Source organism: Alligator sinensis, unplaced genomic scaffold (assembly GCF_000455745.1).
Source record: "Alligator sinensis unplaced genomic scaffold, ASM45574v1 scaffold277_1, whole genome shotgun sequence".
Taxonomy (NCBI): Eukaryota; Metazoa; Chordata; order Crocodylia; family Alligatoridae; genus Alligator; species Alligator sinensis.
Window position 1 is genome coordinate 1,850,008 of NW_005841899.1, and position 16,676 is coordinate 1,866,683.

General features: G+C 38.9%; 1 protein-coding gene across 3 annotated transcripts in view; it reads left to right on the top strand.

Annotated features, from left to right (window-relative positions):
• Window positions 1-16,676, top strand: part of MGAT5 (mannosyl (alpha-1,6-)-glycoprotein beta-1,6-N-acetyl-glucosaminyltransferase) — a 148,852-nt gene that overhangs the window by 41,243 nt on the left and 90,933 nt on the right. For all 3 annotated transcript variants that reach the window (XM_025197563.1, XM_025197562.1, XM_006018383.3), the window contains 4 exons: window positions 7,022-7,093; window positions 8,611-8,772; window positions 10,301-10,470; window positions 11,417-11,551. In XM_025197563.1, the coding sequence (XP_025053348.1) occupies window positions 7,022-7,093; window positions 8,611-8,772; window positions 10,301-10,470; window positions 11,417-11,551 (539 nt within the window). The remainder of the gene's footprint in view (window positions 1-7,021; window positions 7,094-8,610; window positions 8,773-10,300; window positions 10,471-11,416; window positions 11,552-16,676) is intronic.

Below are 16,676 nucleotides of genomic sequence, written 5' to 3' on the forward strand. Positions count from 1 at the left end.
AGAAATGGTGTTGCACATAGTAATTTGTCAAAGCGGGCAATGATGGAGAATTGACTGTTTATAGCGGGTGAAAAGCTGAATGATAATTTTTTCTACAAAAACTGAGTTGTGGGTAAGGAGATGAGTGGCTGGCTTAAAACCATTATTGTGAGGAAATTGTAGGTTTTTAAGATTCGCAGTTCCTCTTGGGATTATTGTATAGGAATATAGTTGGTTGTGCACGCATACACACACGCGTGCACACAAATATATTTTAAATGAAAAAAGTAAGTCTTCATAATAGAGAGAGTGAGTGAGAAGGGTGTGGGCCACCCTTATTATACCAACAGTGTGGCATACACCTATTTTATCTTTTAAATCTCACCTCAACATGCATGACTGCCTTTCCTGAAGTACTTCACTAATTAATAAAATACTTTGTGCTTATCTCACACTCTATCTGTAAGTTTCAAAGTTGAGAAAGGAGCCCAAATACCATATCATGTCCTTCATTTCAGAGAAGGCCATCTCATAGGACTGTGCTTTTCTTGAATACCACCTCTATCTCTGTCCCTGGACTTTGTGAAGGGCTAGATCATGGAGAAATGACCCATTTGAGCAGACTTAATCAGGATAGCACAAATGCTGCTCTGAATGCAGCCTTCAGGTAGATCAGATCCTATTCCTTCCCACATTGGCCAAACGAAGAAAAGGTTAGAAATAAACTTATTCAGGTTAAACGAACATTGAAAATTAAGATTCTAGGGGACTTAACATGTCTATTATTTTACAACAAAAGTTTGCCCTTTTAAAAAAAGACTTGCTGCTAAAATATAATTTTTTTCATTACATGCTTTTGGTGCAACAGCAAATTGCTCAAAACACTGAAACTTCACCATTTAGTGCCACCAATGCAGGCTGTGGTTTGTAGGGATGACTTTGCCTCTGGGAATATTCTGTCTGTAGACATTCATGATTTATTCAGTAGAGAAACTGCACTTTATTTTAAAATGACAGTTTATAGCAGAAAATGGAGGATTTAAAGAACAAAACTAATATTCTGTCTTTTGATTTTTTTTTTTTATTATTATTGCCCAGTGAGATGTTTATCTTCACTCAGCTCCTTTTTTAATTTAATAACTTTTTCTGTGGGCCACTAATTGCTGTGCTGAAGCAGCATGTTTACTGTATTTGCTTGTGGCTGTGAGATAAGAGTGGTATCACAGGTCTGGCCAAGCTCCCTCTTCTAGGCGCTGCCCAGACTTTTGTGAGTGGATCGAGAAAGCAAATTTCATGTGTCCTTACCTTGCTGGAGTGGAGTTCAGGCCAACAGAGGTCAAGATCACAAATGAGGTTGCAGCACTCAATAGTGAAGTCATCAGCCATACAGAAATGCGGTTATATTGGGCAGGCTTGCCAAGTGCAAACATGAGGAGCTGCTGGTGTAAGCATTGCTGTCTCGGTTCACTCTTCTGGTGCAGACCTCATGGCTGGCAAGTCCACTGGGTTGTAGGGACCTCACCAACATCATAAAACCTAGAATCCCATTGAAGGTATGGGCCTTTTGGTTTACAGTCGGTGATGCATGATAGATCCTGGGGAAGATGCTCAGATGTTTGGGAAACGTGACTTACGAGGAAAGTCTGAAAGAACTAAAATCATTTCCTCTGGGGAAGACTGAGGGAGGGGAATTGATGAGTCTTCAAACACAATATATATGAAAGGTGATTATAAAGAAAATGGAGATAGATATTTTTCTGTGGTTGTAGGGAACAGGACTGGGAGCAATGGCCTCAAAGTGCAGCACAAATTTAGGTTGGGGATTAAAGAGGAATTTTCTGGGAAAGCTGGTCAGGCATTGGAACAGGCTCCTTAGAGAGGGGCTGTGCAATCTCCATCCCTGAAAAATGTCAAGAGCAGGTTAGACAGACACTTGGCTGGAATGGTTTGGTCAGGGCTGATCCTGCCTTGAACAGAGAGCTCAACTAGCTGACCTTGTGAGGTCCTTTTCAGCCCTACTTTTCCTATTATCCTTTGATAGGTATAACACAGCACATATACACAGCCAGGTTTGTATGGGATGTGATTGCTCTTTAAGAATACAATTCCTTTTAAGGGAGAAAACATGCAAGAACATAGATCATTGAGAAAGGAGTCCTAAGTGCAGCTCCTTTTCCTTTTGAGCTTCCTTCGCTTAGAAGTTCTCGCATGTGCATTCAACTTAGGCAGGTTCCTCTACCTCAGCAGGCTCCTTGCAGTATGAGCCTTCAGCTTGAGCTGATGAAAGTTGCTGAAGACCCAGCATGGAACAGCTGCTGTCCTAAAACCTTCCAATCTCAAATCAGCCTCACCAGATGATCATCAGACCCTACAAAGGACCTATTTTGTGAAGTGACCTCTTCCCTAATAAACTAATTTCTGCACTACTGCCCAGCCAGTTTTCTTTAGTGGCTTCCATTTCATTTCAGAGTTTTTAAGCTACTGTTTCTTGTTACCTCTGTGCTACTAACCCTTGGAATTCTAGTCCGGCATAGAGGCAAGAACACAGATAAAGCCCCATATGCAAAATGGGGGGAGGACATTAAGTGCACCTTTGAAACAATGTTTTGCTGCATTGGAAGCCAACTTGTAGTTTTGAGGTGATTTACATATCTTCCTAGATGTAATGCAAGGTCAAAACAACATTAAAGAAAAGTATGATGTTATTCAAAACCAAATCTGAGAAAATAGTTTTCTGGTAGGGGACATTAGGCTTGAGCCACAACTTTTCCATGATCCTGTAACATTTTCCTGGTACGTTCCCATGGAAAAATGAACTGATATACAGAGATACCTGATTTAACTTTGAACTCTGAGCTACTTTAGGTATTGGATATACAATCACTGCACTAGCAAGGTGCTGCACCTGAACTAATATGCTCAGCTTGCCAGCTTGGAAAATGGCTTGGAGGCCCACATGGTGGCCTGTGGGCCGTATGTTGGACAAGCCTACTTTACCCTGTTTCTTTGAGGGTGAGAGCTTGCTAATTTCCATCATTTTGTGATCATGGGCAGGTAATAGTTGTAGCAGCTGATTAATCCTACTCGGTGGAAGCTCCCTCTCCCTTTTAAACTGATTCAAGGTACACTTGTGCATAACTGAAGACAACCCACAACAGCATAACAATGAAGAGAGGAATCTGGAAATAACAGGACACATAATTTAATACAGCTAGCAGTGTGCACAGCCAGATATATTTTTTTCATCACCAAGGGAAAGTACAGGAAGATCACCTTGTATCACACGGTGGCATGTGATGCTAAATAGATAGGCATTTGCAATCTAGTTCAGTTATTATGCTATAAATTCAAGTTAGTGTCTTCTCTAACTTTTAGACTAACCCACTATAAATCACTACATTCCTTTTAAAAGGTTTTCTAATACTTAACTGTAAAGAAATAGCCAAGGAAATAATCTTCACTTAATATTTTTACACTTGTCATATTACTGGAGTTCTAATAACACTTTTAACAAGAAAAATATTCATTTGACATTGATGTTTCAGCACTCAGCCATCCTTATTACTGCACAAATGTGTTAATGTATTGTCGCTTGAGACATCTGTGATAAAAATACATGTTCAACATATTTCCTGTAGGCAGTAAAATTCAACAGCCTGTTAAGACCCATATATAGGAAACATCAGGTCACACATTTTTGTCAATTCTGTGAACTCTTTCCTTTCCATAGTTTAGCAGAAGTTATCTTAACACTTTGCATGTAAACATGTCCTGATTTAATCCCCCTGCCCCCCAAAACCCGAGCGCCTGTATCTCCCATGGAGCTAGGGATCAGGGTAGTGGAATGTGGGGACCTTCTCTAGTGCAGAGGTCAGCAACTTTTTAGGAGCAGTGGGCCGAATTAATGGAGCTCAGGCTAAGGGCGAGCTGCCTCTTTCCCCTGCTGTATTGCTGCCAAATTGCCACCAGTGTCTCCAACCTCCAGATTGCCACCAACATCTTAGCTTCACAAGGCAATCACTTGGCCAGAGCTGGCCCTTGGGGTCTGGGTTGCCAACCCCAGCTTTAGCACATCTTCATTTGTAGAGTGTAATGTTTTTCTTACTTACCAGGCCTTTTCAGACAATTCTGTGGTAGTTTTTCTTTCTTTACACCGCTGTAGAATACCTAGTATGCTCTCACTTCTGCTTTCCAGCTTGCCTACCCCTGCTTTACTGTTTGTGCTTTCTAAAACCAGTTTTCTGCTGAATGGGTTTTGGTCTTCGGTCAGTTGCAGGATTTATTAGTGTCTTTCTAGAGCAGGGGCAGGCAATGTTTTTTGGCTAGAGTGCCAAAAAACACCACAGTGCCTAACTTGGAAGGTGCTAGAGTGCCAGCATGCCAGAAAAACAAAATGAGGGCAGGGGGTACATGGCAGGATGCCCTTGTGCCCCTTGCCTTCTACCTAAAGCCCCTTCTCCCCAGCCCTGCTGCCCCTTGCCCCCTGCAAGCCCTGCTGAGAGCAGCCCTGTCACTGGCAGCAGCTACACAGAGCAAGGGCTGGCCATGGTGTGCCGAGCAAAATGGCTTTGCATGCCATGCTCAGCACGTGTGCTGGGGGTTGCCAACCCCGGTTCTAGAGTTTCTTAGCTCCACTGTCATTCTGGCCAGTAACACTTGTGATCTTGTCGCACTCTGTTCTCCCTCACCTTTGCAGGTCCTGGTTGGTACTAAATCCTGCTGATTCTTTAATTGTCCTTTAAAGTTAATTCCTTTTCCTCCGTACCTACTCCTGACACCTTGCCAAGTGTTTTGGTCATTTTTGCTATTACAACGTTCTCCCTCCTAGCCTTATGCACACTTACAACCTTGTTCCCTGCCAGCCTGCCCAACATGGTATTGATAAAAATAGTTTTCCTTGCTGGCTAGAAGAGTGTAGGCTTGTCAGCCTTCTGTCCCACCCTTCCTTGAATCGGTGCACCTGCACCTCTCTTTCTGGGTCATGGTCACTCTCTTTCTTATTACTCCCAGGCTAGAATGGTCCATGCTTGTCTGTACCCCATTTCTTTAACTTGGTCTTTTGACCCTAAAAAATCAGTTTACCCAGATGAACTCTCTTCCTCCCATAAACTGTTGTGTGTTTCACGCTTTGCACATTCCCCCCACACCAACTGTAAAAATAAATTGGAGGCCTTACTGAAAAAAATGTAGCTTGCTTTAGAATATGATCATATAAATATGAATCTGTGAAGTATCCTGTAATAAACCACAATTCTGAAACTGGACTTAAAAGTCCAGTGATGTCTACCAGGAACTTGTATACAGACAGCAGCTTGGGTCCAGTTCTACAGACTTCACTTTTACAGGTAGTCTTGCAGAAGTACTTCTGAGTACAAGGGAGGTTTTTTTAAAGCACTAATAGCTAGGAGCCTAATTCTAACTGGCTTTCATTGTAGATGGGTAAATGTCCTCTCAAAAATCTTCACCTACTAGCTCAGATAAGATCTCTTGTAATGCAATGTAAGTGTATGCATGGGAGGCCAAAAGGCAGCATCATACAGTAGTCCTGAGAATCTCTCAACCCTTATGCAAGTCTGTTCTAGTGACAAAACACCAGTGTGGTCCCAGAGGTCAAGTCATTTTGCCTGCTTATTTGAACAAAAATAAAAGAGCTCTTTGGCAAAAGCAGGTTGGTTTGCATGTGACTTCGAAAGAATGGAGGGTTTTGCTCTGTTTTTGCTGGTCTTCTCACAGGCAGCCTGTGTTGATTAAAATATTAAGAATTATTCTGTTTTGTATCTTGAGCAAGTGAAGAATCAAGCACTTTAAACATGGGATTTACCACATCATCGCTTTCCAGCTCTTTATTAAAAACATGGAATAGAATAGATGGGTGCAGGCATTCATTTGCATCCTCTGATTATAAATGGTCTGGAGAACCTAACTAGCTGAGGTGTTTCTGTTGTTTAATGAGGTTGGTGTCTGCTCTTTCTCTTTGAGGTGATGGCTTTTTTTTCCTTTGAATATTACTGAGACTGCTCATCACCTACATCTTGGGTTGATTGCTTTCAAAATATGAGTCAGCTAATTATTGCTTTTTGCTATATCTATGAACACAGCGACATGATGGCAGGAATGTTCCCAGACACAGCTCTTAGAAGGATGGTATCCCAGTTTGGCCAGCGTACTCTTGCTCTCTCGCTTTATCTCAAAAATACATATGCATGTGTTTCTTGAGCCCACTTCGCAGTTCCCTCCCTCTCCAGTGAGTCGGTCCTTTAGAAGCCAGTACTAGAGGGGCAGCATTTCTAAATGGAAGAACAAGAAATCACAGGGACATATACATAGTACTGTACTAGTCAACCTTACCAACAGTAGAAATTTAGTGGACATGCACAAAAATATCATGCTAACAGCTACTGTCCTGTTTTTTCCCAGGGTTATAGTCAATTGTTGTGGTTACCTTTCCTTTTTCTTGACCTATATATTTTGTTCTTTTGGTTTGTGAAGTCTACAATTGCTCATGAATTCTTCCCCCCACCCCACTACTCCCTAACAATCTTCTTAGCTTGCAGCATAATTTTTCTTGGTTGCTTAAAGAAAAGCTCAAATCAGCAGAGTGGTTCTGCCATTTTTTAATGAGTCACCCCTTTTATGTGTTGTTTTTTTTTTATTCATATCCTGGGGAATATGTTCCAAACTTTTTACTCATTTTCATCCAAGAAAAAAAAAGGCCAACGATTGAAACGCATTTAAGAATTGTATGTAGAATATAAGTAGAGATTTGAAGACCCAGACTAAACTTTTTCGTAGGATTCATCATCCTTGTATCTAAGTATTGATATTGCTTCCATTTGTTATGCTGAATTAGATTTATGCTGCAAAGAATGCTCCTTTTTCCAGAAGGAGTATTGCAATAAGTGTGTTTGCCTTCCATTCGTGACATCTCGATCAGTTATGGTCCAATTCAAGGCATAACATGAAGGATATAGGAAAATTTGACGCAGACTCCCTGGTTAAAAGCAGAATGAAAGAACTTATTTTCTGCCTGTTGTTTTTGCAGGTTGAAAACTGGTGTCCTCGTTTACCTTGGAGAGCAAAAAATCCTAATGAAGAAACTGATCAAAATTCAATGGTGAGTGGTGGTGTTGGGCATTCCTTAAAATCTGTTTTAATTAAATTGATGAAGCCAGGCATTCACAATTAACAAAGGGGTGCGGGAATAGGGCAGGATGCCTTTAACGGACCTTAGCTCCAAGTATTGACCACTTCCAATGCAGTGTAGCCTGAGTCACTGCTCCCCCCTCACCACCCATAATGCTACCACCACTTCTTGCCAATGGTTGGCCAGAGCCCTTCACCACCACCACGCCATAGAAGCCCCCTGGTTCTGCAAGCTGGAGAAAATGGTTCCACAGGCCATGGCTTCTTTACCCTTGGACCTACTAGCATTGTTGTCCATTTAGAGATCCTAGTTCTACATAAATACCAACAAGAATATTGACCCTATAGTCGATGCTGATTATGTTTCTCTCTTTTCATAAGCTGTTCATTTTGAAATGGCTATTATTGACAGCAAGACAGTTGTGTAAAAACACCATTTCACCCAGTTGTCCTCCATTATATTGCATTAAGTTACAATCTTGGGCCCCAGATATGCAGATGTATGTACTGAATAGAACTGATAAAAACATTAGGGTGATAGCAGTGCTTAAAGTATAGTACATGTGCTAATATTAGTTGGATGGGAACTTTAATGAGGAAAAAAGTTACAAAAATATTGATTATTCACTGATTCCACATAGTCATACAAGATACTGACCATTTTTTTCAATAATTTTATCTGTGCACTATATAAACTTTTAATAATCAGAAGCTCTTGACTCGATCAAAACTAAACTCAACAAATGGTTCATATGCCTGATTACCTGGTATAATTTAGTTTGATGTCAACAATTTTGATCATTTCTAAAATGTTTTTTTTCCTGCATATACCAGAGTTTATAAACATTATAAACTAATTATAATGCACTCAGGTATAAAAGTATTAAAGTAATTGCTGAGCTATATATGAATGCTGCTAACTCAGTTTGCTTATAGGCTGCCTCATTCTGTAGAACTAATTGTTCTTAGATTAATCTCATTTTAAGTGATAGACTGTTTCCTTTTAAGCTTAGAATCAATTAAGGCATCTTAAGGTTGTTATGGCAAAATTTCTCACTTTGATTCATGACAACTATACAGTGCCTCTGGGCTACTTCCATTATGTTTATATTACATTCTAGTCATTGCTTATTTGAAGTAGAGACACTTTACCTCATTTTGCAATCACATAATCAAAAACAAAACTGTTGTGTTGTAGAAATAACAATTCTTTTCTAAGGGCTATGTACATTTATCTCAGGGATAAAAGCGACTAATAAAAGTAATTGGCTCCTCTGCGATGATGATAATTTCCAGCCGAAGGTTTTTATGCACATTATAAACATTAATACAGCTTCCACTACCTTGTAAGGCAGGTGATATATTTTTCTCTATTTAATAAATAGAGAGTATTAAGCACAGAGAGTTCAAGTATGAAAGATTTTTGTGTCTGCAGAAATTTATGCTGAATTAATTTCTGATTTTATCTTATTTAATATTGAACTGAAGGCTGAAATTCGTACCAATTTTGATCGACTCTACAAAATGATGTCGAGGCATGAAGAATTCCGATGGATGACACTACGCATCAGACGAATGGCTAATGCTTGGATTGAAGCAATTAAGTCGCTTGCAGAAAAACAAAACCTGGAAAAAAGAAAACGTAAAAAGGTGACATGTTATTAGCTTCTCTTGGCACTAGAAATATTGCAGTCTTCTTTTTAAGTGTCCTCTTGTTCGTATATACTCTCTTCCAAAATATCTTTACTTCTTGGAATGATTCTCGCAGGTCTGTTATACTTTCAGAGTCAGACTTAGAACAACTGTTCTCACGCTTTCTTGGTAACAGAGAAAACATAGAGGTTACCAGAAGTGGAAACCTGGCTTTGAATTGACTGGCAAAAGCCTGGACGCTGAGGTGCTTTACCTTAATGGTGGGCGTTTTCACACTTTTTTTGTTTGGTGCCAGTGTTTTCCAGAAAGTTTTCCTGTTTTAGCAGGTGTGGAAAACATAAACCTGGGTAAATGTTCTAGTCTTTATCCTGTTATATAGAATCAGGTCAGATTCTAGTGCGGCTATCACTTCAATTTTTGCTAGTTTCTGTTTTGTGATTGTTAATGTTCAGGGTTAGAATGAGATGTTTTAAGCCAAAGAGGAATATAGCCCTTAGTCAAGGATGCAGGACCCCACCCTCCTCCCCCCCCCCCCCCCCCCCCCCCAAATCTCGTAGCTCTTTTCTGCTTGTCACATCTTTCAAGTCTGTAGGAGCAGACCCTGCATGCATGCTTGCATGCAACAAAAAAAGCCCCAGAATAGCTGGTTTAGCAGCCTAGTTATATGAGCACTAAGTATTAGTATCCTAATTTTAGTGCCTTTCACCAAAGGCAATATGGATCTAGAAACCTGCAAAGGAAAACTCTGCTCCAGGGGAGGTGGGGAGAAGGCTTCTTGTTACTCCCATACAACCATAAGTGATTGGTCTTTGTAGCTGTTAAGTAGCCCCAGGGAAAACTGCTCTATTATCTTTGGCCAGAGAGTTGAGTTAATGGAAGCTTCAAATGAGAGAGCTTCTTCCCAGAAAAAGAAGAAACTGTAAATGACCCTGGTGTTTGTAGCTCTATATATTTTTTGTCTTTTACAGGAATTGATTTTTGCATATCAATATGGTGAAATTGTCAGCTTCACTGAATGTGATGTGAGCTGGTAGCCTACATTTTGCATTACCCTCAGCTTCATACAAATTCTTGGGGGCCTCAAACATTAATTGGGCAAAAGCAGGCACTGCATAAAAAGAATCACATTTTTTCTCTGTATAAATGCCCATTTCCCCGCTTCCAAATGCATTCTTTCACTGTGTCATCCTGTTCTTTGGATTGTATTTGAGAATGTAACATTAATTCATCGTGATTGAACAACGGGAACCCTGGCACTATTTAATATGGGATTTTTTTTATGAAGAATATCTTGAAATGTTATCCTTCGCATTTTCAAAAAGTACTCCGGTGGCAGGCAGTAATAGTTCAAAATAAGACAGTAGCACTACAATATTGTTAAAAATCAAATTAGTTCTCTAGTTAAACTGGCTGAAAAATATCTCTGGGTTAGAATCTAAAGAGAGAAAGAAGGAACCAGCATAAATTATGTTAGATGCATGTTGATAATTTTTATTTATGATTCCTTTTCTTTTTTTCTTTCCAGATCCTGGTTCATTTAGGACTTTTGACAAAAGAATCTGGATTCAAGATTGCAGAGAATGCATTTAGTGGTGGCCCACTTGGTGAATTAGTCCAGTGGAGTGATTTAATTACATCTCTCTACTTACTGGGCCATGACATTAGGATTTCAGCTTCACTGGCAGAGCTCAAGGAGTAAGGAGATTTACTTTCAATTTTGAAACTAGAATACAAAAAAGAAATTGTAAACTCTTGAAGCCTCTATTAGCACAGTGTATAATTTCTGGAAGAGGAAAATGAAAATGATAACGCACTAAACAGTCGATAAGAAGATTACTTTCATGAGCTAAATATATACGCTGTGAAAAGGATAATGTATTTTCATTGTAGCTTCAGGCTCCTGAGACTTCATAACGGAATGCTGCAAGAATTCAAACTAAGCAGCTTATTTTTTACTAGTACAGGTGCTTTAAACATCTGCAGCAAGATGCATTAACTCTATGCCCTCTACTCCAATGTATGTTATTCCCTACTCAGCATCCAGCTTTTTATATTCTTTAAATAAATTAATTTTGAGGAAGTTAATGTCTCTGAAAATGCAAATTTGACCAAATATGAATATTTTAGTCTCCTTTGTTTTGTTTTTAGATTTTACACTACTTCTCTTATGTTCTTTGTAATGCACCTGTTGAAACTTTAACACTTGCAATTTTTTAACCTTTTGTTTTTGCATATACAATAAAATTATGTTCTGCTGAGTTCTTGTAAGTAAAAATGTTGATAACATATTAGAAAGGATAGCCCAAACTGTTTAAAAATATTTTAATGTGTAAATTACTATTCTGTCTATACTGTATCTCCATTTAGACTAGATAAATTGTTCAGTGAAAAGATTCCAATATAAAAAAGTCTTTGGTTTCCTATATATAATCCATTCTGTAGTAAATTTAAGGGTGTCCTACTGGCTTTCAGCACTAAGGCTCAAGATTTCTTATATGCAGTTACCACTTCTTTCAAGTTAGATAAAGCAGTGACCAATATGATTTTTTGAATGAGGATGGATTATCAATACAGATATTATTTCGCATGAATTCAGGAAATTTGATGGAAATATTTTTCCTTCTCTCTCCTTTTTACATAGGATTATGAAGAAGGTTGTAGGCAATAGATCTGGCTGCCCTACTCAGGGAGACAAAGTGGTAGAACTCATTTACATTGATATCGTGGGACTCACTCAATTTAAGAAAACCCTTGGTCCGTCATGGGTACATTACCAGTAAGTATTTATTTTTATCTGATCATTTGCATAAGCACTTTTACTAAGTACTTGGGTAGCATTTCCCAGCAGAAGATATAAAAAATGCACACTTGAATACTTTCTATGCTGAATTGTATTTATCTCAGAATGAAGCTCTTAAAAATAATTTTACATGCTCAGTGGTCTTTCATTGTTGTTAAGAGAGCAACATAATAGAGCCTTCCTTCACTTTCCTCTCTCAAACCATCTCTCTCTCCCTCCCTTAAAAGTTTCCGAGATAGCATATAGAAAATGCACGGCAGCATTTCCAGAGTAATATTTTATACTACTGAAATTGAATATCCCACTTCAGTCTACTGCTGTCACTGTCTCTGGCTGTTTCTCTTCCTCCCTCCCTCTCCTTCTGTTTACTTCCATAAGTTATTTGTTGCACACAGCTGAAAATTAGAGTTAGGTTTTTAGTCAAGATGCAGGTCAGCTTTTTTAATGTTAAAAAAATCATTGAGTCCACCTGAAAAATGTTGGACTGTGCTGGAAATTGAAGACCTCTCTTTAGCCTCATAAATAGTATTGCATGAACTGTAAAAATGCTGCCTTTTCCACACTGTGCCACCAGATTATCTCAACCCCAAGCTGTAAAGATCCATCTTTTGGAATGAGTGGTGACTTCACTTTTCACATCACTTTTTGTGACCCATTAAGTCTGATAAGGTTTTCAGTTGTGCTGACTTTTAAAACATTTGTCTCTTAGGAATGGAACTGAGGTCACAAAATAGTGTTTTGCATAACCTTTCTATTGTAGGCATTTTAGAGGCCTGTCCTCTTTCAAGCAACAATTTTAAGCCTACAGGTATATTGCCATCATTGCAAAATGTTTCTAATATAAAAAGAAATCTAAGCTTTTGACTTGAAGGTGATTTATACTCCTGACTGTTTCTAAAGTACGCCTAATCAAGTTTCAAATGCTCTGTGACCCATATGATCACAGTAAATCCTGTTATAATCATATAATAAGAAAAAGTAAGTTTAGCCCGTGTCCTGTCCTCAGGTTTTCTCTCAGAAGTTCTATCTTTTCCAGCATAGTTTAAGACTCTCAAGATCAGGCTTTCAGATTAAAGAATTTTCTCCTAGACACTTTAGAGAAAAGGAATATTTTTTTTTTGGCAGCATACTAATAAATCTAATCTCCTTCCCACTGAATTTTTTTGGTTGTCTTTCAGCTAGATACACTTCTGTCATTGTGCAAATGTTGCCGTTAGGACCTAATCTCATGGACAGAAAAACTTATTTATAAAAGGAAATTCCCACTGCCCCCCCCCTCCCTTTTTTTTTTTTTTCTTTCAATTTCCTATCTGGCATGCTTTCTAATGCTAAGATGGAAATGTAGCAAGGCACCAGCATTATTTGATTAGTTTTTCCATTTTTCCTGCTCATTTCATGAATCATTAAATCTTCAAATGTCAATCTATTTTTCATTTTTTCCTAATTTCTGGTAATGGCTGATTTTTTTTTTCCTTATTACTTAAAATGAATTATTCCAATATAAAATCAGTTTCCATGTTTTTGTTAAGTGTATTCCTGGAAAATGAACACTATCATAATTGGAGCTGGTGTTATTGTCATTGTTTCTTTACTGATTGTTTTCTTCACTTAGTAATATTTAGACTCTTCAACATGAGCAGGTTTTTTTTGATAGAAAAGTGAAGAAAGCTTCTGAACTTGCATGCATTTGCTTTATACCAGTTACAGTCCCTAAGATGGTATAAGCTGGCTAATTTAGCCAGTTTGTACAGACTAACCTGGGGATAATATTAAATTCAAACTTGGTATTTATTTCAGATTGGAACAGAATGTTAGAATAAAACTTTGCTTTCAAAACACCTTTTCATTACTAACTGCCATGTCATCTTAGTGAGAGCAAGAGCTCAAATGAGGTTACTGATAATAACAAATTAAGTGCCTGGAGTTTAAAAATAAATCTACTGTTGATTTTTTTTTTTTTTGGAACAAACTCAATCCTGGTTTGTGTGTTTATGATGACCATAGCACTAGAAACATTGGTAATAAATGCTCTACCTCTGATAGGCCCTTTGGTGTAGATGTGAATGCACCAGAACTGATTTAAAACATGCTATACTTAAAAATCAAAAAGATGAACTGCCTGGACCATCAAGTCAGGAGTTAAATATATACATCTTTGTGCAAATCTGTAAAAAAAAAAACAAAAACAAAAAAAACCAAAAAAAAAACCAAAAAAAAACCACCAAAAAACAAAACAAAACCCAAGTCATATTGGGGTTTGATAAGACTCTGATAAGATACTTCAAAAATATAGTTTGAATGGGTACAGCTGCTTTGCCTTTATAAAGATGCACTTCTTCCATTCAGTAGGTCAGTATCCAGCACATTTTACCTTTTCCCACATCTCTCCATTGATTCATTCTGTGTCAACCATCCAAGGCAAGATATAAACATGACTGGAATTATGCAAGACTAGTATTGTGCAAACCTAGCGGCCTTCTTCCTTCTCTTATCCTGTATATAAAGAAGCCCTTAAACACCCATTTAGGATTATGTTTTCTTAGTTATATTTTAACATTAGACATGCAGGGGATTTATACTAGAATAATCTTTGTTTGCTGACAACAAATATTAGCAAAAGTGCTGATGATGGAAGATGTTGCCAATACAAACACAGTCAAATTCTAAGCACTAGCTACTCAAAATGTAACTTCAGGTAGGAGAATTTGAATAAATATATAAAAATATCCTTTTTATGATGAAAAATTATTACGACAATTTGGAAGTCCAGTATTTGTGAGGATTGATCAAACTTTTTTTTTCAAGAGAATAACTGTGTCCAGTCATCATGATCTCTCCTTATGCCAGAAAATTCATGCATCATTTCTTACTTTTTGTGAGACAGATAATGTTTGTATTCACAATTTAGTTTTTAAATCAGGCAGGTTTATAGTAGCCTGTATATTGATGGAAGAGGTGCTTCTGCCACAATTGAGTATCAGGAAGTATAATAGTGGTATAGTAAGAAGCAGGAGACACAATTTTTGGTCTTTATTTTGATATCTGTCTGGATATAGTGAATCCTGAAAAGATGGTTTCAAAAACAGTAAATATATATACAAAATTCTTTGTTCATTTTTAGAACTCTGCTTTTTTTGGAAAAGGAGAGATTCCACTATCTCATTTTAAATAAAATCCATTAAAACTTGGTAGCACGTAGCATAACCTTATCAGCCTTAGAGCAATTCAGAGGTGCTCTCTAATTGTTTGAATATCTGATAGCTAGAGCTGAGTGCATTTTTTCATCAAATACTAAATTCCCTGATAAGCAGAGTTTCAGGAGGACTGAAACTGTCCACAAACTCAAATTGAATTAGAAAATACTTTTGGCTAAAAAAAAAAAAATGATGGGGGGAGGGACCAAAGATATTAGAACATTTTTTTAAATGTTAAAAAATTCATTTTGAAAAAAATTTGGAAAACACTAAATCATCTCATTTCTAAGTGAGGTTTTCATTAAAATATTTTAAAACATTAACCGAAATTGAAAAAAAAAGTATAAAAGCTGGTTAAGCAACTTAAAGGTAACAATATTTAAGTTTGGGTTAAATTTAAATGTTTATTTCATTTTGGGTCAACACAAAATAAGTTGACTCAAGTTGCCCAGATTCCCTGTTGCATCTCATAGTTCAGATTCCTTCCTCTATGCCTCTGGCATCATATTATGGCAATTTGTTGTTGCTGCACAAATTTCCAGTTTTCTCTACCCACTTGCTTGCTCTCTCATGCTTTCTCTGTCCTTCCCCTGTTTCTCAATCCCACATCCTGTATTCGAGTAAACATGTATTTATATTTCTTTGCTCCCTGGGTAGTTTTCTCCCTGGTTAGATCCTGTTGCAGCCTCCATTATGTTTGCCCCTTTCTCATTCTGCTGCTTCGGAGAGACTTTCAGAGAATTTTTACAGTTGCAAATCTAGCTCTGTGTATCACCTTGAACAGTTGGCACGCTGTAAATCTAATACCAGGGGCAGGCAAAATATGGCCCGCAGGCCAGATCCGGCTCACCAGGCCGTTCTGCCTGGCCTGCAGGGCCCTTAAAAAAATTAGTAAATTAATATTTATTTGCTCCTGGCTGGCTGTCAAACTAGGACCCAGGGGGAGCCCTCAGCAGGACTGAGCAGCTGAGCCCTGCCCCACCCCTGCCATTTCACTCCCTTCCTGCCCCCGCCCTGCTCCGGCACCACGTGGTTTCTGGCTCCATCGCCGGACTAGGAGCATGGGGCCACGCCGGTACGTGTGTTTTTAGGAAAGGGCAATGTGTGTGTGTGTGTGTGTGTGTGTGTGTGTGTGTGTGTTTATAGGGCGAGTCCCACGTATACCCCACAATACACGTGCACCCACACCCCCCTCGCACTGCCATACACGCAGACCCCCACACCCCACATATCCACACCCACAACCCTCCACAAACCTATATGCACCCCCACAATATACAAGACTAAGAATTCATTTTAAGCTATTGTGCAATCACCTTTATGCACCCTGAACAAACGCACGTAAATCAGGACAAACATATTTTTTGAAATAAAATTAATGCATGCTGTAGATGTTTGCTTTTTACAGTATAATTTGGTATTTTTCTGGTTCCAAGATGGCAAGACCCCTTGCTGAAAGGAGTGCTTCCAGAGGCAAGGGGAGGGACTTCTGGTGGCAGAGGTCAGGGATTAGGACTTACAGTCACAAGATGGCAACCAAGGGGTGGGGCACCTGTCAAGGGGCTACCCATGTGGCCCTCGACAGCTTGCCAAAACTCAGTAAGCAGCCCTCCCCCCAAAATAATTGCCTGCTCCTGCTTAATACACTGGGAATGTACTTAAAATGCAAAAGCCAGGCACACAAGTTACACTTCTGATGTGGTAAGCATGTAGAAAGTACTCTACAGCCATAACCAGACAGATAGTCAGGGCACATAGGGCACTATAAAAATGGCAGATCCCACTCTTAAATAACCCTGCTGCAGCAGTGGCGTGGAGCGCGGGACCCTCGCCGCGAAGCATGGCAGTGCAGAGCGCAGGGTGGTGGGCCGGTGCTGTGCCCGGGGCGGCAGCGGTGGCACGGAGCT